Raw genomic sequence first — 23277 nt, 5'->3', positions numbered from 1 at the left:
CAGGGTACCCAGAGTGAACATAATTTCTAGGTGTGTCCATAAGAGTGTTTCCAGAGGAGACTGGCATTTGGATCAGTGTGTTCAGTCAGTAAGCTGCTCTCCCCAGGATGGGAGGGGCCTCAACCAATCCGCGGATGGCCTGCCTGAACAGAAAAGGGAAAGGAAAGGAATTTCACTCCCTTTCTCGCTCTCTGCCTGACTTCTGAGCTGGAACTGGGGTCTTCTCCTGTCCTCAGACTGGGAGACACACCTTCAGACTCCAGCTTAATCACACCACTGGCTGGATCTCCCGGGTCTCCAGGATGCAGACAGCAGTTGGTGTGACCTCTCAGCCTCCATCATTGTGTAAGCCAATTCCTCATAAGCCTATCTAGCAAGCTACCTACCTATCAATCAATCAATCAACCCAATCTTTCACTAAACCTTTCTTATTTCTCCTTGGTTCTGTTTCTCTAGAGAACCCGACCTGATAGGACAAGTGTGGTTCATATATTGTTTGAGTTTTTGAAAGGTAAAAAATAACCAGGCATACTAAATCTGCAGCTTAAGAGGTTTGAGATGATTTAACTAGTTTAAATTCACAATAAATGCTTAAATGTCCAAGGAAAACATGTTTCCTTCTTTCCTTCCTTAATAATCCAGTCACAAAGCCACCAGGCAGGGCCAGAGTGGGGATGGCGCTGAGCAAAGGCAGGAGGCAGGTTACTTACTGCTCCTTTCTCTCAATGCTAGAGAAAGGAGCCACAATTATGGAAACTGGAAAGTGAGAAAGTACTACTAGGTTAGACTTGAGAGTATTAATATGAACTCATGATTTTCAACAACTAGAGATATAAACCTATCAATGCAAATGTGCAGAAAGATACTTACATTGACACATACAAACATATTCCCTAACCTTGAGGGGTCTGGGAGCCTCAACATCCCAGCAGCACACTCTTTCTTAGTAAATAACCAAGGGTCCTTATTACCAGACTCTAGCTGGCCATTACCACCTTGCTAGGACACCCAGGAACAAGTGGGAAGACATTCAAAACATCCCTAGTTCATCATCATCAGACTGCATCTTCTCAAGAGCAAACAGAAAGGAAGAAATTATAATTGTGAGGCTACCTCATGAAGATTTTATTTACCCTAAGACCTTGGAAAGAAAACACTTCGCTTCTTATTATACTAGTAAATGTAAGCCTGGCAGTTTTAGTCTAAGAGTTTTTCCCTACACTTGGCATTTTAAATGTTATCAAAGACTTTAATTGCCCTCTCTTTTCAAATCTAGGAGTATTACTCTAAGTAACAAACAAGCACAGCGTGGCTCGGAGCCACAGCCTCAGAACTGCCCCCCTGGGGAAACTGGCTGCTTGCAGCCCAAGAATGCAACTCTAGCTCAGATCATCTTGGAGCCCATCTTGGGCACTGGCCTTTAGAACTCATGGCAAACCCTGAGAGGTAGGAAACCTGCGCTGCCCTGAGTAGATCTGATTATCAAAATGGAGTCCAAAAACACCAGGAGCTGGGTAATCAAATGGAGTAGTAATTAGGGGTTAGAAAATAAAGGCAGAGAGAGACCAGAACCTCTGAACTACTGTAACTAATAGTACAATGTAATCAATGTGTACAGTTTCCCAAAGTAACTTTTTGAGGCTAAGGTTCATTTCCCTTAATAAGTAGAATAATCTCATGGTCACAGTTCAGGTATGTCACACGTTCTAGGTCACAGCATTAAAAAATGGCCCCTACCAAAATATACCTCCCACTGTCCTCCCCAGCCCTGAAGATTCAGAATACTTTGAAGGAATGGCAGTGGCTAAAATACCACATTCTTTATACAAAAAGTAGATGATTTCTAAGCATGAATTTGACACAGTGAATTGTCAGCCTGAAACAAGGCAGAGGTAACTGATTTGGGGCGGGGAGGGGGTGGCGGTCACCAAAGGGAGACCCTAAAAGCACCTTCTCTGCTCCTTGAGCTGAACACAGCATCCCTACCTGTAGCGCCAGACATCCATCACCAACAGATCAGACAAACACAGCTTCATGGTCCAAGCATGTGGTGATTTTTATTAAGAATAACTTTGGTTCTAAGAATTCCACCCTCAAGTCTGTAATACTTTCCATTAAAAACAATTGTACAAGAGCAAATACAAAAAATATTAAATTATGAAAACAAATCCATTAAGGCTCCCGTTATATATATTATATACACTCAAACAAGTCAAGATTTTTCGGAGTAGAAGAATAAAGTCAACTGTTTGCTGTAGCTTAGAAAGCAACGCTACTTTACTACCAGGAGACTATAAAACAGTGAACTATTTTAAGAAAACCATAGAGTGGAAAAATGGAGCCATTCTTTGTCAAAAAGTGGCTCAAAGCACAAAACTGCTCAGATGTTCACGAGTCCTAGGAGTTTGGACTGTACAGTATCAATGTGTGGAGCGGAGACGGGCGCCCTGAAGCTCAGGCCTGTGAGCCGAGCGGAGCAGACAACTTCGCAGAGCTCCTCTACCTGTACATTCCACTGTCCGGTCCCGAGACATCACTTCACACTATTTACAAGTCTTTTGGCCAGACTTTGTACTACTCACTACATGTCACTGTGCAGTCTGGTGAGTGCGATTGGGAGGGAAATGCTTTTATAATTTTTCTTCCCGGTGAAGAACGAATTCTAGGTGAATCGTGGCAACAGAAGCAGTCCTGCTACCGGGGCCTGTCAGCACCCTTGAGAATGTTATCAAGCAGCAGAACTGCTTCAAGGGCACAGGACTTAAGATCCAACATCCAGTCGGGTGAAAGGCTATGACCAGTCCTGAATCCTCACCTCGCAAATCTCATCATGAGTCCAGATGCACAAAGAAAGCATTCCAGTCAATGTGCTATCAGAATGTATTTTCAAGATGATCATTTAACAGACTTTCTTCTTGCAAAAGCTAGAAGGATGGAAAAATAGTTACCGTTCCATCCTTCGAAAACAAACTATCATAGAGCAACATTTTATCTTAACCATCTCATATTCTCTTCAGAGATATTTACTGAGGAGAAGTCAGGTGTGACTGACCTGTCCTCTGACTAGCAGTATATTGTCATCGTGTTTACCTTTATCTAGTTCACATGAGGATTGAATATGAGCCTGTTGACTATGAAAACTAAAGCATTCTCATAGAAAGCTAATTTCTACAATGCTTATTAGGATTAAAAGCTCAGGATCCAGTTTCCTATGGAGCCTTTAAAGGAAGTTTAAGACGACTCTTCGATGTGAGAGTGACTGGCCGAATCACCTCAATGGAAACACACAGAATCCTCTTCAATTCCTCCGATCACCTCATGTAGAATATATCCCTGCCCAGACCAGCAGTAAAAAAAAAAAAAAAAAAAATGCACTCTGCATCAGGACTTTGCTGCTGGACTGGGACTTCACTTTGGACCGCGAACTGGCTAGCGTGCAAACGCCAGGCAGCCTCTTCCCTTCACCTCAGCACTTCCTGAGATGCAGTACAGTAGTCGTCACCACCAACAGAGCGGTGAGCAATCTTCCTTCACAAGAAAAAAAAAAAAAAAAAAAAAAAAGCAAAGCAGTATGTGATCCTGAATCTGGTTTCCAAAACTTGGGATTCTAATGAAAATCAAAATGTACAAATGCTACCACCGACCTTTCAGCTCGGCCTCCTGGAGACCAGCCTACGTTTGTTTCACATTAAAATACCCAAAGAAGTCCTCCTTGCCCAGCTTCTCATGGGAGCTTTCCCCACTCTGTTCTCAAAGATCTGGACCCTCTACTTTTGACACTGAAGCTGCGTTACATGGACTCATTTTTCTTCTCTGAAGGATCGGGAGATTGTTTCATGTATAAAAGGACTAGCTCAGCAAGAAATTGAAAAAGCAAACAAAATTCTTACCAGTTATCAAAACAATAAATGGATTTATATGATGTGCCTTCTCTGAACTGGAATAATCACTGTGGAGCATTCTAGTATCAGAGAACCAAAAGGAATTAAAATAAGATCAAGATTTATGTGGGGTTTTTTTTCCTATCTTTTACATATATTTGTTTCCGAATTTTTATGTATTTTTTTCCTCCAAATTTTTAAAACTTCTCACCCTCTTCCTGAATCTTAATGCCGACTAACGTTAACATCTGTGCTCAACATTAACATTGTCAGGTGTCGATCTAACACAGGTGAAAGCATAACCAAACAAGAAAATTCTAGATTCGCAAAAGGAAATTTACAAATACTGGATGTAACAGATCAAACACCTTCCTATGTGATTTAAATGATCAGATAACTAAAGGAAGAAACAAAACACATTTTCTTTAGATTTAAAAGAAAAAAGGCTCTGTGCCCCGTTAAACCTGGACTGGAAGAAAAACCAGGTAGTGCAACTCTCAAGAATTTATTCCAATGTCCTCTTTCTGTTCTGCTTTGTGGTGTTTGTGTTTTTGTTTTATGTCTTATGAACACAGGTTCATTTATCCCAACTTAAGTGCTGGTCAACGTCCTTCGTTTGGTGAATAGGAATTGCAACCATCACAGATCATTTATCCGCCTAGATTGTAGGAAAATCAAAGCCAAATCTTTTTTAAAGTAACAATTCTCTGCTGGCTGGGGTTCTCTCCAGGGGCTCTGGCCCTGAGATTAAGTGTCGAGGAGGCGCCTGCTCACGGCTTCCCCACGGAGTGAGTGGGTGTGGCGCATGTGTGGTCTCTTGTCACCAGGGCCTAGGACTCCTGCACTTGTGCCACTTCTTGGCCTGTTCTTCTGAGATTTCCTTTAACCTTCACAAACTCGGGGGCATTTTCTTGTTCTTCTTGCAATTTCTGCTTCTCAAGTTCTTGCTAAATGAAATTCAGAAACAGGAAAATTATTCACATACTGAGAGGCTTTGCAAATATTCCTCCTCTTTCCAAAGTCCCTAACACCTTCTACTTCCCAGTGGGAGAAAGTTTCCCCTGGTCTTCACCTCACATGTATATAAAAGGGCATATGTGTACAGGCCCTGGAGTCATCCTGTGCAGGAACAGCAGCTCCCTGGCTGGTACTACCAGCAATGCCAGAGATGATGAGAACCCAACATCAAGGCTAACCAAACAAGATCCTGAGACCAGGGCACAGTTGACTCTGCATGTAATCTCAGTGAAGTTCAATTTCACTCGACTGCTTGTGCTCCCAATGCTCCGTTGTGAGTTCAGTGATATTTCCCAGTCTGGGCTTTGCCTCCTGAATCTAGGTCCTCAGCAGAATCTTTGTCTTTACTTTGAATGTATTTTAGCCCCTTTGCTAACACTGTGGCTCATATTTTCCTTTTGTGCAAAAAAACATTTACATCGCCTATGTCTGGCAAATTCGGCTTGTTCCAATATCCTTATTTCTCAGGACAAAAATAATAACATTTGAGATGAGTCAAACACAGACAAATACTGCATGATCTCTCTCATAGGTAGACTCTAAAGATAACCACTAAAACTGTAAAGGAGAGTAAAGTGGTGGCTTCCAGGGGCTGGGGAAATGGGAGAGAGATTGTTTAAGGGTATGTACTTACAACCAGTAGCTATATAAGTCCTGGAGACCTGATACACACAGTACAGTTTTGTTGGCTGCAATCAACAAAACTCTACTATGAACATTCAACTTGCTAAGTGACTGGATCTCAACTGTTGCCAGCACCACAAGAAAGGGTATCTATGTGATGTGATAGAGGGGCTAGCTAAGCTTCAGGGGCAGACATACCACAACATAAATGTGCCAATTCAACATGCTGCATGCCTTAAACTTATACAATACTTGATATATATGTCAAATATAACTCATTAAAGGAAAAAGACAATCTTCATCCCCAGTACTCTCACCTGTTCCAGCTTCTGCTGCCGTTTTAATAGTTCTATTTCCAAGTCAGATTTCTTCTTCTGTGCTTCTTCTTCTTTCTGTTTTATTACTTGATCTCGTTTTCTCTTTTCCATCACCTTCTGCAGTTCCGGCTTGTTCTGAGGGGCAAGACCCCTGCAAAAAATAACAAAAAGATAACAACAAAACCTAAAAAAAAGGGGGGGTTTAATCTAATGGACACATCCTTCATAAACAGAAACTTAATTTAAGGTGTCAGCCACGGAATATGAGCCTACCAAGTTAACATTACTATGATGCCTGCTACCAGTTAGTCAATACTGGAGGTATGAGAAATTCAAACACGAAAAAAAGGGCAAGAACAACTTCCAGGAGTTAGCAAAATCCACTCACTCAATAAAAATGTATTAAGCACCCACTATGTGCCAGATACTAGCCTATGCAAAGGTTTAGAGTGGGGAAGGTTGGAATAGCATGCTCATTCAATCACTCATTCAATCACGATCACTCATGATGATGAAGACAATGGAGATAGCGGAGATGGAGAAGATAAAGATGGTGGAGATGGCAGAGAAGACAGAGATGAGGCATGCCAGGGTAGCTTAGCAGTTGAGCGTCTGCCTTTGGCTCAGGGTGTGATCCCAGAGTTCCGGGATCGAGTCCCACATAGGGCTGCCTGAGTGGAGCCTGCTTCTCCCTCTGCCAGGGTCTCGTCTATCTCTCATGAATAAATAAATAAAATCTTAAAAAAAAAAAAAAAGACAGAGATGAAGACAATGGAGATAGTGAAGAAGATAATGATAGAGATGGAGATGGTGATGATAGAGATGCCCAGAATATGAGGTGCCTCCACTTGAAGTTTTAGGGAAAGCTTCCCAAGATGGAGCCCCTGATCCCATGTACTAAAAGCAGCCTAAAGATAGGCCAGCACAGAAATTTAAACAGCAAAATGGCACTGGACCCTTCCAAAATTCTCAACTTTGTCAGAGGGTTCTTGAATATCTCCAGAGATGTCTAAAATGTCATCAATCCTGGGGATGTGTGGCAGCAGGGAACTCTGATCCCATCACCCCCAGGGCTCCTCACTATGGAACCACTTCAGATGTGTCGTTTTCTACTGATGGATGGAAACCAGGTTACAGGAAGTTCTACATTTCTAAGAGATAAATTAGGCTGCCATCTCTTTAGATGGGAGAAACAAAACCAAAACTTAGACCATTCTCTACTACCCCTCCACCCAAAATGTCTGAGGTAAGTCAAGGGCATTTCCTTAGATGGAATGTCTATGTTTAACCATTAGCAAGGACACTCCTTGTCTCAGTTTTCTACCATTTCCTTAAGACTTCTGTAGGACAGGCTTTCAAGGTGCTCGCTCAGCCAGCCTCTCTTGTCTTCCCTTTCTCTGTAGCAAGTCTCCACTAGCTTGTAAGTCATCTCAACTTGATATTAACATTTAGTAAGAACATTTAAAATGAAAATGAAACCACAAAACAGGAAGAACACTGTCAATTTCAGGCAGCACATGGTGTAAGTGATGGTGCGGGTGTTTACTCTCATGCTTCCACACACGTGCACACTTGACCTGACAGTGACTCAGGCTTTTCTGGGCAGCAACAAAAGGCCCTGCTGAATCCACCCAGAACTGAGATGAACCCGAGCACCTTCCCATGCACCTCCTGGTCCTGTTGATGGTGATTGCTAGTCTGTTAAATCAGGAATGTATACCTGGGTGGTTGTTCTCTACACTATGTCAATCAACCAATGGGTCTCAGCATCTAGGAGTCATCTAAGAAACTGTTAAATAATTACTAAAGTGTGTGCTCTGGTTGTAGAAACTTAACAACACACTCATCTCAGAGTCTTTCAAGTACACACTACCACATTTACAAATGAATTCTTAATTTCACACTGCTTCATTTATTTAACTACAGTTTTTAAAAATTCTGGCATCTCTCCTATCTACATTTTTTTCAAATCAGAAAATTTTCAAAATTGTTGTTTACAGAGTAAAGATCAGTATATTCCATCGATAAAAGATAGTCAAAATAACATATGGCTCCACTTTGCCAATTTTCACTAGAACTTTTGATAAAAAAGAAAAGTATTAAAATTCAGCCAAAAAAAGAAGCAGCAAAAGACATGTGTAACTTTTATAATTTATAGTTTGTTTTGCAGTTATTAAGATCTTATAATATCTACAGAAGTATGCAGAGATGATTCTGGAAATTAAATATGTGCAAAAAAATATTATGTGCTTATGGTACTTTGCTCACAGCAAATGTAGGAAAACTTGTTTGTAGATAATCTGAGTAAAGACCCACTCAGTTTCAGGACTATTAAAAAGCCTCAGTGTGATACCACAGACAGAATTAAGGGATTTAAATTTTAGGATTAAGAATTTAGCTATCTGTGTAATTTAAATTTCAAACATTTTCCTTTCCCTTTATTTTACTGACAAAATTAACCTCAATGGTTATTAAATTCTTCTGGATTATGCAAAGGCTGTTGAACAAACTTTGATGTATGAACACTAAGCTGACATTCTGTTGCAGCCTATGAATGGGTTTAACTAATATCCAGTATTCATTTTCTAGTCAAAGATTTTACACAATGGTGGCAGTAAGACAAAATATTTAGTCACAGAAGGCTCAGGAAAATGGTGCTTATCTGATAAATGTTCTGCACTTACAGCAGTCAAAAGTCATACAAATTTAGTTAATATTTTATCACAGCAGATCACTTCACTTTCTGGGCTGAATGGAAAAAGTCAAGCTTTGCCCATATGATTATGAGTTGAAAACTGGATCAGATTGCAGAAAGCGTGCCCAAAGACGGAAATGAGCCTCTCCAAATCTCATAAAGACTACAATGTCATTCTGTGCTTGGTTAACAGTTGATTAATGCTTTAATCAATTCTGACATATATAATTAATAAGTACTTTCAATTCCTTTATGACTGACAGGTGCTCAAGTCCTGGTGGCTTTGAACCAATCAACACCAGCAGTTATTTCTGAGTCTTTCAGTGGCCATGACATGACAGAGGCCAAGACAATTTTTAAATTAATATGTGCTCTAGGGGTATCTGCGTGGTGCAGTTGGTCAAGCATCTGACTCTTAGTTTCAGCTCAAATTGTGGTCTCAGGGTCATGAGATCGAAACCTGTGTCAGGATCCCCACTCAGCACAGAATCTGAAGTTTCTTTCTCCCTCTCCCTCTGCCCCCCCCCCGCCCCCAATAATTCCCTCAATAATTTCCCTCCTCCCCAAAATAAATAAATTAGAAAAATTAGTATGTGCTTTTTACAAAAAAATTGGTTAGGAAACATAAATATATGTGAAATAAGGAGTAAAAGCACACCCAAACTATTCCTGTTAAACCAATCTTGGGAGTACCACTTACATTGTATTCTTCTATGTGGACAGAACTGTATAAGGTACACCGTGGTGGCCCTTGTCCCACAATGCTTCCTGTTCCTACACCCAGAGATAACTAAGAGTTTGGTCTGTGCTCTTCCATACTTTCTATAGCCTTACAGAGCTCTTCCTCATTCTTCCCAACATCTGCCCAAGATACCACAGTACAGAAATGCCATAATTTTCCACTCCCTTGACAGACATTTAGGCTGTTTTCAATTGTCCCCTATTAAAGGCAATGAGGCAATGACTTTCCTTGCATGTGTATACTTACGCTCCTATGTAAGTATTTCTGTTGGCTAGATTCACAGAAGTAGAACTGCTGAATACATCCAGGGGTGGAATGAAGGGGTCTACACTCACTCTACCTCCATCCCAGATGCAGAAAGCCTATGGAGCCAGAGGCAAGGGCGGGTGCAAACCCTAACAGAACAAACCCCCTACCCACCCAGCCAAACATCTCCTGGCCTAATCTTGTTCTTAGGGTGAAGGGGGAGGGCTGCCTTTGGATTTCAAGCCCTTGACCTTTAATCTTGGAATCTCCTGGTATGGCTTGTCTTTTTTTTTTTTTTTTTTTAATATTTCATTTATTTATTCATGAGAGACACGGAGAGGGAGAGAGAAAGGCAGAGGCACAGGCAGAGGAAAAACTGATCGAAGGATTTCTTTCTTTTTTGTTTTTTAAAGATTTATTTATTCATGAGAGACAGAGAGAGAGAGAGAGAGGCAGAGACACAGGCAGAGGGAGAAGCAGGCTCCATGCAGAGGGCCCGATGTGGGACTCTATCCAGGTCTCCAGGATCAGGCCCTGAGCTGAAGGCGGCACTAAACCGCTGAGCCACTGGGGCTGCCCTGGCCTGTCTTATCTACATTTTTGGCTTGAGCCATGTCTACCTACATGGCTTATAAAAGCAAACATTTGTAATTCAACTTCCTGTTATTTTTTTCCATGTGGTACAGCAACAAGTATTTATTGAAGAACTCTATGACTAGCAAAGCATGTAAAATGATCAACTAAAAGCATAGAGAACTGGAAACCACTGACTGGAAGGTAAAGTCAAATAATTTAGGGATTTTAGGGATATGTTTAAGTGACTGGATATTCTATATTTGTGGCCAAAAGTACACTTAGTAGAGAAAACAGAACCTCTCTAGGTTATATGAGAAATATCTCTATTTAAGAGACCTCTTGAACACCCATCTGTCAACTACGAAAAATAATGCCTCTTGAAATGATGCCATTGTAACACATACAGAACCTGAGAACCTGACCAAGGGTCCTCAGAATCAGACAAAATGGCAGACTGTCACCAGTTTAAAATTTAAAGATTTTTAATCTGAAACTCAGCTAGGTCTGAGGATGCGAAGTAGAGGAGCAGAATTAGATCCTTGAAAGGGTATAGGTTTCAGAGCTAAAATACTTAGAAGTAAAAGTAGTGATGCTGCTTTTATCTTGATTTCTAAAATGTAACCTGAAAAACTCTGAACCACCTGCTCCAGGGCTGTGAGCCATATTTGTGCATATGCAAAGGTGCAGGGCTTCACAGAACACCTGTTGCATGCTGATCTCACTGCTGTCTCCACTCTTTTCTCTTTTTTTCCCAATAATATTACTTGCCTTATCTATATGAACTGCCTTTAATTCCATGTTTATTCTGAGTTTTCTCTTATTTACAGATCAAATAAGGGTGACCCCACGATAATACACGCTGGGTTACTGGAAAGATCACTGGGTAAGATAAAATACGGGAAGGCCCTTGACTAATTGTAGGAAAGTAAGCAGACTTTTGTTACGATCTGAACCGGTAATCAAGTATAATTATCCTGTATAACCAAACACACATATTATCCATGTGAAACTTCCTTTCATTTGGCACAAAAATTTAGGAAAAAAAAAAAAAAACCAAAGTCCCTAGCAAGTACATGATGGAAGGTGAATAAAGAGAAGAAACCGCTGGAGAGGTTTCTCACAAACCAGTTGTAATTTCTAATGAGAGGACCCCCACCAAACTACGATTTTTATCTTGAAAAACCTGGAAACATAGGATGAGATACATTCATTTTATTTGGAAACCTGCCTTACTGCCTTCCCCCTCCACCCCTCTTGATGTACTTCAAAAGCCATACCAGCGCCCCTCAGAGGAAAAGAGGGAGAAGCAATGGGGATTTCCTGAAGATGCTCCCTGAGAACAGACCATGGATGGCAGAGTCATCTGTTTGTTATATTTATTATACACCAGTCATCTTAGTAGGACTTTGGACCTGTTATTCTTTAAGTTTTAGAAGAAGGATCTTTTTTATTCCCCACTTTATAAATGAAGCCACATCTCAGGAAGGCGGATCTTGTCCAAGGTCATAAAGGTAGCTCAAGTCAAATGGCAAACCAGGATCTGGAGGATTTCCCTCTAACCTCAAAGCGACATCCTCTCTACACTGTGGTACTCAAGGGAACAGACTGATCTCCCAGATTACTTGAGCTGGGCCTGGCTAGAGTCACCGTGTGAACAAGGACAAGGGACCTCAGGCCAGAGAACATCAGGCAGAAGGGAGGTCCATTTTCACAAAAGTGTGTATTCTAGAAAATCTAGCAACAGATTCTCTACTTTCTAGAGATATATAACCCAGGGTGCTAAATACATTTCTGTGGAATAATTTGTAGCCTCTAATTCAGAGAACAGTTGTTCTGCCAATGTTGGTTTTACCTTTGCCTCTATTCTGACTTGGAGCCTTTATTCATAAATAGAACAGAAAAACAAACCAACCCTTGTTTGAGAGAAAATGTCCCTCAGAGATCAATGGAGTCCCCTATTCCCGTTTTACAGATAAAGGAACTGAGGTCCAAGAAGGAAAGTAGTTAGTGCTGACTGCTCTTCTTTTGGAGCATATCAAACTTGTGATCTTCGTATCAAAATGCAGGCATCATTTCCCAGACAAGACTGCCTCCAAATTCTGTGGCCTACTTAGGAATGTACATATTCTTGTTTTGCTTTGAGCATGATGATACCAAATCTGTATTTTTTTTTCCTTCTATGTGACAAAGACAGTTAGAAGCTAAGCACTTATTCAGAATGGATCAAACTTGCATTCAATTTCATCAGCATGAATCCAATGGCATACTAGTACATGCTGGTAACAAAAAGAAGGTAGTAAGTCACATTCCCAGGCTGGAGGAAGGGCGATTGACAATGAATGCCTCAGCAGGAGTTACAAATTCTGGCAGGGGTACATGAGGGAAGGAGGACTGCCCCTTCACAACCTCTTTATATTTTTTTGTTTTTAAATTAGGCCTTCTGTCTAAAACATGACCCTCTGCTTACCTTGGTCTACATATCCTTCAGTTCAATGGTTAGCTAACTAGGGCTTGCTTGGCAAAGAGTGAGGGGATGACTGACCTGTGGTCCCACAATTCAGATCGACAATTTCATTGTGAAGGTCTGAGAATAGCTCTACAGGAAGCTTAATAGGTTTTGGACAATGTAAGTAATTTTGTGTCCTAATACATAAAAAGTACCTTTGTATCTTCAGCTCGCCTAGTCAATTGGCCCTGCCCAAAATCACTTAAAAAGCAGACTACGTCAACCCAACATCCAAACATTTTTGTCATTTTATGACACATGTAGAGCTGACAAATGGTCTACAAAGAAGATAAAAGGCAAATGTTTTCTTCCCTTTAAAAAAATTAACAATAAAAATGATCATAGTAATAATTTTAATGTTACTTAAAAAAAAAGAAAGGGTTCTTGTCTATTATTAAGTTGATGTAGTTCTAGAGACTTCTTGCCACTCACAAAGGCTAAAGCAGGCAGTATTACATGTGATTCCTACATTTCCCCAAACGTAAGGAGCAAATTCAGAGTTTTTACGAATCCAAGAAATAATGTATTTCTCTTCAACTTAGGATATTATCTTTTATCCTTAATCAATCCCCTTCCATCCAAATTCTACAATATATGTCCATCTGAGAAGGCGACAGAGTCCTGTAGATCATGGAGTAAGAGTGGTAGTGGCAGCTACGCAGATGACCTTATTACATGGAGGGATGCCCTGGGTCAGACTAGAAGGAATAAGACAGCCTTAAATATAGTCAAGAAAAGAATTAAAAAAAAAATCTCTGAAGTCAAAGTCCCCAAAGTCAAACTTTGCTTGAGAAACCACTATAATACCTTTTTTGATTCATGAGAAGTTCTCTGTGAAGATCCTGATGGTTGCGGGACGTTTTGACAGGATTGACTAGTTTCTGAGGCCTAATTAGCTCAGGATTGTCATCTTCTATGTAGTCTGGCTCGGCCATGATGTTTCTTGGGATGAGATATGTATCCTTAAGGTCGGTATCCTCAGATGGGCCGTCTGAAATACAAAGGGGAGATAATCTATAAGCTCTTCTGCTGAAACATCCTGTGTAACACACTTGCCCTCAAAACAAATCTGGCCAACATGTTATCCTTGTGGGCCCACTTGGCTGCTTCATGGAAAAATATGTGAAGTTTTGTGAAAGCCATGGGAAGAAGAATGGCTTTGTTGTTTTGGGTTGCCCGTGATTAAAGCAGAGGGGTCCCATAATCTGACTCTGGTCACAACTACTCACACCTTGAGGAATTTCAGGTCACATAGGATGCTTCCCACCAACACGTCTCAAGTCCAACTTAACCCCATAACAAGCAACACCCTGGCCACCTGACTGAAGTGCTTCATTGCTTTCCACCGCCCCAAATGATTATGCACTGACAATGTACAGACACCTGATATCCATCAACATCAGGAGGTTTCTGGAACACAGAGCCCTCTGTTCCTTATGCTGCCACCGGCCGGGGTCTCCTCTCCCCTCTCATGAGCACCCTGTTCACATCTTCTCAGGTCCCTCCTCAAATGTCACCTCCTCAAAGAGGTCTGACCTCTTACCACCACACTTAAACCTGCAATCCCAACCCCCGCTCTTCCCTGCTTTGCCAATACTACAGATTTTGCTTGTTACTAGCTCTCAAAGCAAATGCTTCTGGGGGCAGTGGTTTGGTCTTACCCCCTGCCACACACACACACACACACACACACACACACACACACACACGCCCTAGAAAAGTTCCAGGAAGGAAGGAAGTTCCAGAGAGGAAGAAGGGAGGATGCCTTGTATTGAAAGCCTATCCACACAAGTTTTTTAGTAAGGAGGACAAGCAGTCACTGGAGTACAGAAGAAGAAAAATTGATGTAATGCCTAGGCAGAGACACACAGCCTTTCCGGTTTCAGATTCCTGACCAGTACGGTGAAATGAACAGATGATAATCCCTAGGGTCCCTTCCTCCATGTTCAATTTGAGCTGCTCATCCTAGGATTCAAGTGTACATGACCTCCCCAATAAGAGATGCTCCTGAACAGCAGGACACATACCCCTGTAGCTATCCGGGGGCAGTGTGCAGCACAAGGTGAGTGCTCCATGAACATATGTGATCCTTAATGAGACATAAGAACACACTCAGTGAGGGCAAGAGCTGGGAGCAAGAAGGCTAATGGGCATCCTGCTGGAAGTAGCCCACAGGTCCATCAGGCAGGCATCCCATTGCTGTAGACTCCTAGGTTCTTCTCTTGATGATGACCTCAATCCTGTTCCCTTGCCCTCAAAACAAATCTGGCCAATATTTCAAGATAACTAATGTGGCATTTTCTGCTTCCCTGTTCCTGCATGATGATTTTATTTCCCAAACCAAAAAGGAGATGCAGAGCCAGACTAAGGCAGAGTATTTGACATTGGGCCTTTCCTTGGAAGTCCAGAGAACATGCTTACTAATCCTTTGGTCAGCTTTATGACCTTAAATGAAACAGTGATCACAGAACAGGGGAAGTTTGGGAGGAAGATGTGCATGTGAATGGGCTCACACCCAATACTGCCACCTTGCCCCACCTCCCCTGGGACAGCAAGATAATCATCACCTACGTGCCTTCCCAGTCCAGCAGTGGTGGTGATGTACTTTCGTCATGAAATGCACCGACACAGGGTAACCACATGTTTCTGTCTATTCTCCCCAAGAACTAGAACCACTTCTTTTGTAGTTTTAAATCCCCGAGTTCAGCAATGTGCCTGGTACATGGTAGAAGGTGAATAAATGCTGAACCAAATAAAATCTGGTCTAAACTGAAAAAGTAGAGAGGTCCTCCAGAAATAAGCTCCTTAACGGAAGACAAGCTCCATCTTTATTTCTGCCCATGACATCAACCCACCGAGCAAACATCTAAGTAACTGTGTGCTTATTTATATGCTCACAGACTAAAGGAGGAGAAAACACATGGTATGTTTCCATGGACTCTGGACAAGGGGTGTGGGGTAGACAGTGGAAAGAATAAAGAGGTGTTTTCAACTAAAAATTTTAAAACAAAAACAAAAAATGGGTTCAGTGGTACTCAGCTACAAACAGGAGTTTTGCTTTCAAAGTCATTAAAGATGTCTTCCTGAACTATCCCAAAACACCATTGTACTCTTCCACATCCAAAGGGAAATGCGTTCCAAGTGGCAGCCAACAACTACTCAGAGCCAGTACCTAACCTAGCAACACATACAACATGCCACATCTGATCCTAGCAACAACCCAACGAGGAAAAGAATTAGAATCTTTGCTTTTCAGACAATAAAATGTAGAAACAAACATTAAATAACTTGTTTATACTAATAATTACTAGTAAGGTAAAGAACTAAAATGAATGCCCGCTGGTCTCAAAACTCATGCTCTATCATATTTGCTATTTTTATAACGAATCTTTTGAAGATTATGTGAAAATAAAGAGGTTAAAAATCCAAAGAATAAATAAATCAACTAAAATAGCAACATTGCAGATGTGTTATTCATTTATATATTTTAGGTTCAAGGTTCAGTTTAGGTTCATATATTTTAGGTTTAGGTTTATATATTTGAGCCTCAACATAATTGAGGCTCAAAATTACTAAACATTGAGACATATATAACAAATTACACCAAGTGTTCCTTGAACACTATTTGCATTGATCTTTTATTTTATTTATTTTTTAAAAGATTTTTATTTATTTATTCATGAAAGAGAGAGAGAGAGAGAGACAGACAGACAGGCAGAGGGAGAAGCAGGCTCCATGCAGGGAGCCTGACGTGGGACTCAATCTTGGGTCTCCAGGATCATGCCCTGGGCTAAAGGCAGCACTAAACCGCTGAGCCACCCGGGCTGCCCATGCATTGATCTTTTAAATAAGAACGCCTGGGATCCCTGGGTGGCGCAGCAGTTTGGCGCCTGCCTTTGGCCCAGGGTGCGATCCTGGAGACCCGGGATTGAATCCCACGTCAGGCTCCCGGTGCATGGAGTCTGCTTCTCCCTCTGCCTATGTCTCTGCCTCTCTCTCTCTCTCTCTCTCTCTCTCTCTCTCTCTCTCTGTGTGACTATCATAAATAAATAAAAATAAAAAAAAATAAATCTTTAAAAAAAAAATAATGAGAACGCCTACCACCTTCAATGATTGGAGAAACACAAACCTTGCAAATGGCGAATTAGTGAACCAATCACAGCCGGCCTGCCTTTAATGCACTGCCCCACACAAAATTGTGCTCCTTGGATGAAATGTGAAATGCACCATACACACCTCTGTGCAGTCCCAGTTGTCTTTAAAAACCAACAGTAGTTTCATTCTCATTAATCAGTAGATAAGAAGGCCTAAAGGATTCCATAAAAGAATCTGTTTCTCTGCTCTAAACCATGGGTAACCTCCATGACACCAAATCAAAACAGATTACAGCCTCCTAAGGTATTACATACAGGAGGGTGAGCCCTGTGGACTTGTGGAAAAACAGCACTCCACAGAGAGGGAAGAGCTCATGCCCAGGCCATGAGGTAGGAGTGTGCCTGGTGAGTACAAGAAGAAGCAAAGAAGCCAGTGAGGCTGGAGGCAAGGGAATGTCGGTGAGGATACAGAGGTAACAGCTGAGGGAGGGAATGGGGGTGGAAGGGCCAGATGTTGTGGGAGCATGAGGGCCACCGTGAGGACTGCTGGCCTTTACTCAGGAGATAGTGGAAAAGCCATTCAGGGTTTGAAGCAGAAAAGTGACAAGATCTGACTCCTATTTTTAAAAGACTACTCTAGTTACAGAATTTAGAATAGCAGCAGCAGGCAGGGAAAGAACTAGGCAGGAAGCTATCTCCATGATGAGGGTGACAGATGGTTTAGACCAGGGTGCTTGCAGCACAGGTGGGAGGACAGACGGTCAGGATAGACTCTGATAAGAAAGCCTCCGGGACTTCCTGGAGGACTGGATATGAAGTGTGAAAGGCACAGGAGAATCAAGGGTGACTCCGAGGTTCCTGGCCTGAGCAACAAGGAGGTCAGTCCGTGCTCTCAGGCAGGGAGGCCGGAGGGGAGCTGGACAGGAGATGAGCCCAGGAATCCCGTTTGGGAGACACAGAATTTGAGGTACTTGCCGGACAGACATCCAAGCGGTGACAGCAAGGCTGTGAAGGCAGTCAGTACTCAACCCCTGGGTGATTCTTTCCTTTGTCTCACTAATCTGACCTCCACGGTTTCTCACTTCAGCCATCCCCGCCTTGCCAGCCCCCATCCTCTGCCCCTCCATTCACCTGTTCTCACTAGCAGAGGCAACATAACTCACCCTATCTCTCCTGTCAGCACCGGGGTACAGGCATCATCTTGGTCCCTGGTGCCAAGACTCAGAGAACTTCCAGTGTGCAGAATGAAAAGGCTTCAGTTCTGAATCTAGAAAACAAGTTCCAGCTTGGAAACTTTTCTGATTCCTCTTTAGATTTAGTATCTGGGAAGTGCTCTTCTCCCAGAGGACCAGTGTAGGAAGGTGGTAGCGTGTCTCGTACTGGACTCAAGCAGACACCCTTGCAGGTGGAGGAAGGGGTGTGCAGGAGGAGTTCTGCTGCAGGCGAAGGTGCAAACACTTCCCTTCAAATTCTTTCCTCACTGACTGGCCCTTCTTCACAACCGGGACTGGGACATGAGAGACGGAAGGCTCTCAGCCTGAGTCCAGTGTAGCTCTGAGGCTTCCTTATAGCCCCTCATGAAGTAGACCAGGCCGGAGTCTGGGCAAAGGTCACTTAGGAAGAAGGGGGTGAACTGGCAGGGAGCAACCTCTATAAAAGCTCCATCCAGTACTCGTGGCAGTGGCTGCGAAGGATCTGGATTCTGGTCATCTCTCAGCGACTTCCCCCCTGGAGCCAAGACCAACACGTGGAATCTACATTCTTATTCAACTTTCTTCCCTCTGCCAACCATCTTCCTCATCGCTACCAAGACTGGAAAATGCCATCCTGATCCTAAGGGAACTCTTCCATTCAGAGATCCTATCTTCCAATTGAGCTCTACTTAAACTAAAATAAACATGCACTGCTCCCCCAAATTTTCATTTCCCTGCATTCCTCACCGGCATGCCTTTGCTAGCACCATTCCTTCCAGCAGAGATGCTGATCCTCTTCCTACCCTATCCCAGAATTGCCACAAAGCCAAATCTCACTCATCCCTTCAGATCCAGATAAATGTCACATCTTCCACACTTTTCCTAATTCCCCAGTTGCGATTAAAGTCTCTGACTTCTCGGGGATCCCTGGGTGGCGCAGCGGTTTGGCGCCTGCCTTTGGCCCAGGGCGCGATCCTGGAGACCCAGGATCGAATCCCATGTCGGGCTCCCGGTACATGGAGCCTGCTTCTCCCTCTGCCTGTGTCTCTGCCTCTCTCTCTCTTTCTCTCTCTGTGTGACTATCATGAATAAATAAAAAAAAAAATAAAATAAACTAAAGTCTCTGACTTCTCAACAACAAAAGAATTTTCTGTTTCCTCTTCCTACTACTCACCAATCCCCAAACCTACTGTTCCAGCGATACAAATATATATCGTCAACTCTTCACTGCAAAGACCATATCTGTTCTATATTCACGTTCCTCAGACTCCCAGGACTGAGTCAATAAATGTTTAAATTAGGTAACAGAGTCCTGGGTTAACTCCCAGTAGAGGGAGCCCCTGAGCTGTCTGAAGTCCTAGCAACAAGGCCTTTGTACAGGGCTGAGAATGGAGTTGAGAAACCAGGTCTCCTCACGGAGAATCAGGCAATCCAGAAGCCTGACAGACAAAAAAGATGAGACAGAACTATCTGGAAGGAAAAGTACTTGGCATTTGGGTATTATTATTACTACATGAAACACTCTTCCAGAAATAAACATGAAGACATTTTTGTCATACTCCCCTGATCAGATAAAATTTTAAAAGTTACAAATCAGTTTAAGTTTCAAGTTGATAAGGGAAAACTAGTGCTGGCTCAGTGTAGGAGAAATAAAACTGGCTTGAAATCTTGAACAGAGCTTAACTTCCCTGACTCCCCGTTCGCCCATCTGTTAAACTCACTGTTGTAAGAACTGGCTGAAATGTAGATTTAAGTACTCTGTACAATCTCTGGCATGTCTGTGGGAGCTCAACAAATAGAAGCTATTATTAAATAAACTATGTGACCAACACCATGACAGAGTTTATTTAGAGGTCTGGGAAACCTGACATGCAAAACTTCACCTCTATAAGCCTTGTTTTCTTCAAAAACATAAGAGTTTGACTAAATGACCCACAGACCTCACTGATAAGAGTCAATGGTTCTAAGGCCCATTCAGGCTACAAATATCAAGAACCTTCTGAAAAGTATAAAAAGGTTGATCACACCTTCAAGGTGCTCCATGGAGTTCTGAATGGCTCAGAGTATAGGGAACAGCAAGAAACAGGCCTGACAGAGAAAAAAGGACCTTTTATACTGCTCTGAGACAAAGGGGGTTTGCTGAAATATTTTAAGAAGTTGAATAACAACACAGAATTGCATCTTAGATACTAAGTACATCTGAGGCAGATATTTGAAGCAAACCTAAAAACTCAGTCTTAGACCAGGAAGAGGCAGGGACACCTTCTAGTACCCAAAGGCATTAGACGAGAGCCTGGAGGACCTTTGAGGCCGCAGGCCCAAATGGCATACACTGAAAAACACCACCTGATGAGACTTCGGCCTTTAATTTCTGCAAATCAACAGAAGTCGTTACTAAACTCTGCTATTCCCGAGGTCAAGAAATCCCAACATTATAATGGATTTTGAATCCTTGCTTTTCATTGTTTTCCCTACCGGAGGTTGATTCTGGGCCCACTCCATGCCTACACCAGGCATCCTGTGTTGATTGCTTTCCAGAGGTAAATAACCATTCCCACAGAAAAATTATATAGATTAATAAAACAAGTATTTCTTGGATCATATTGCAGTTTCCTCTTCATACTATTTTGGACATTAGTAGTTCATCTGCATATAAGAAAGATAAAATTTAAAACCTAATCCTATGAGATTTAAACCTCAAATTTAGAGATTATACTAAGTTTTACGTTTACCTAAATATTTAATATCAAATTCTACCTAGAAGCACTAATAATTGAAGTCTTTTAAACAACACCTGAAACATGGCAATGAATGCAGGTGTCCTACAGGTTACAGCTATACTATAACCAGTCAAAGCAAAACAATTAAACTTCTGAATCGCTACAACTACTTCTGCCAAGTTAAAAGTAATTCCAAAGCATTTTTTGGGAGTGGCTGTTTCACAGGCTGGCTCTAACAAATTCTAGTGACCCTCTGACAAAACTCTGATAGAGCCAAGTCACTTCAGATTGCAGGCAGGCCAAGTCCAGGCCCAGGTCAGCTAAGGATGGAAAGCCTGCCCTCGGCACCCACTATTCCCAGAAGGGCAGCAGCTGTGAGAAGAACGTTGTGAAGCAGAGTGAGTTAAGGCAAGAATGGTTCCCCAACAGCCAAGGGTTTCACTGACAAACTCCTGACTAGCCTGGTCCTCAGGCGAACCTGCAAATTCATCAAGAACAGTGACAACTGGTACCCTAAGGCGTTAGGACAGCCCAGGGGGCCTTAGTGGCCACAAACCTAAACTAAGGCTTAGAAATGACAGCCAACCAGAGCCATCTGCACAAGCACAGAAGCATTACTTTTTCTGCTCTGCCCACTCCACTACTGTCGCCACTTCAAACTTGCAATAAATTGGCTGCAAGTATGCTGCTGTACAAATGCCAAACGGTGACGCCCTTGGGAAAATACCAAACTCATTTTCTCATCAGTTTTTTCATTCCCTAAAAATGTATTTTTATTTTTAAAAAAAGGCACATATTTTATATTTAGAACATGGGAAGGGAGGCAAGAAACATCGGGAAAACAGAACACAGGCCCTTATCAAAGCTAAGCAGGTCTGGCTGAGGTGAGACCAACCAGAAGGTGGCGACAGCTCCACGAATAACCAGGTGTTCATCATCAAAACCACAACCCAGAGAAGAGCAGGGACGCCTCACCCTGGCCCTCAGCACTGTGAGAAGTACAGGCTGAAAGCACAGAGATATGCCACGAAAGAAATCCGTTTGGGAATCCCTGTGCATCTGCCCTAGAAGGTGTACCTAAGTTTCTCCCCATATTTTAATCCTTGATGAGGCCCTATGAGGTGAGGGGTTATTACTCCCTATAGCCTACAAAGGGGGCTCAGACAGCTTCAAGAACATGGATTCCAGATCACATGAATAGGGTCTAAATTCCAGATTTCTCACTTACTGTGTGTCTTTGGACATGTCATCTCACTACTTTTTAAAAAAAAAAAAAAAGGCAGATTATCTCCTAGGGTTGTTAGGAAGAGTAAATGCAAAATGTATACCAAAGGTAGGGACTAGAAATCGCTAACCTTCAGTAGATGTCATCTTTTATTCGCACTGTCACTGGCAATAAATAATAATTAGTAATGATAACACTGTTATTTGCTGTACTGCATCACATGGCTACTAAAGAACAGGACTAGGATTTGACCTTGGGTCTGATTCCAAAAGGATGCTCTTTGGGCACTCCATTCTTCTGGACCGGGATAATGAATAGAGAGGGAAGAACGGAGTTTCACTTTAAAACAGGATGATTTTTCTCTCTTGAGAAGATTTTGGAAGCTTCCCTACCTAACATCATAGCTTTATAACACCAAACTGAAAACATCTTGCAGAAGCTATCACATTAAAGTGAGGACAGAAGGAAGTGAAAGACACATTTTCCTTAAAACACATAAAGGCTTTTATAAGTCATTCACAGCGTGGCTATTGACAGCTCCACATCAGAAGTGATCCAAATGTCCATTATCAGTAGTATCGATAAGTAAATTATGGTACACTGACAGTGGACTACTACACAGCAAGGGAATGAATGGACAATTGCAAGGCTGAATCTCACAAGCAGAATATTAAGCAAAGGAAGCCAGACACAAAAGAGTCCATACTGGATGATTCCATATATATAATGTTCAAAAACAGGCGAAACCAATCTTTGGTGTCAGATGTCAGGATAAAGGGTATCTTTGGAGTGGGCTAGGCTTAGAAAGGGATAAAGGGGGCTTCTGGGGTGCTGATAATGTTCTGCTTCCTGATATATGTTCTGGTTATACAGGCTTGTTCATTCCGAAAATTCACCAATTACTACAGCTTTTTGGCTTATGCCCTTCTCTGTATGTACAGTATACTGGGTTCAATGCAGTACATATTAAATTGCTATTAAAATTACTATCTAGGGGTCATTTGGTTGCTGCTATGTAATTAGAACTTTGTTATTTTATACTTTGTTCAGTCTATGAGACGTAATACAGTATATAATGGAAAAAGAGACCAGGTTTCAAGACCACCTATTCTGGATTAGAATCCTGGTTTTGTTGCTCATCAGTTATGTGATTTTATATAAATTACTTACTACATTTACAGAGTGGTTATAAGCATGAAAGAAAACCTATGGAAAACATCCACCGTACACCATACCACCTACCCTGCGGCAGCCACTCAATAAGTTAGACAGTTTAATAGTTCCAACAAATTAATTCATTAATCTACCCCTCCATTAACTAATGTTTGGTCAAAGTGAAATGAATGACCATACACTACACGTATACTAGTTCAGACAAAGTTTAATGGATAAACCCAATCTTGGTCTCTGCTCTGCTCACCTTTCCAATTTGGACTTACGT

At 42.0% G+C, this 23277-nt stretch overlaps 1 protein-coding gene across 5 annotated transcripts in view; it reads right to left on the bottom strand.

Annotated features, from left to right (window-relative positions):
• Positions 1-2031: 2031 nt before the first annotated feature.
• Positions 2032-23277, bottom strand: part of FAM107B (family with sequence similarity 107 member B) — a 70940-nt gene continuing 49694 nt past the window's right edge. For all 5 annotated transcript variants that reach the window (XM_072825730.1, XM_072825733.1, XM_072825732.1 and 2 more), the window contains exons 2-4: positions 13412-13595; positions 5840-5990; positions 2032-4828 (exon numbers count right to left, since the gene is read on the bottom strand). In XM_072825730.1, coding sequence (XP_072681831.1) covers positions 4712-4828; positions 5840-5990; positions 13412-13539 — 396 coding nt within the window. In that variant the 5' untranslated portion in view covers positions 13540-13595 and the 3' untranslated portion in view covers positions 2032-4711. The remainder of the gene's footprint in view (positions 4829-5839; positions 5991-13411; positions 13596-23277) is intronic.

This window comes from Canis lupus, chromosome 5 (genome assembly GCF_048164855.1).
Source record: "Canis lupus baileyi chromosome 5, mCanLup2.hap1, whole genome shotgun sequence".
NCBI lineage: Eukaryota > Metazoa > Chordata > Mammalia > Carnivora > Canidae > Canis > Canis lupus.
Note: the sequence above shows the minus strand (reverse complement) of the source record. Positions and strands in the feature narration are given on the sequence as shown.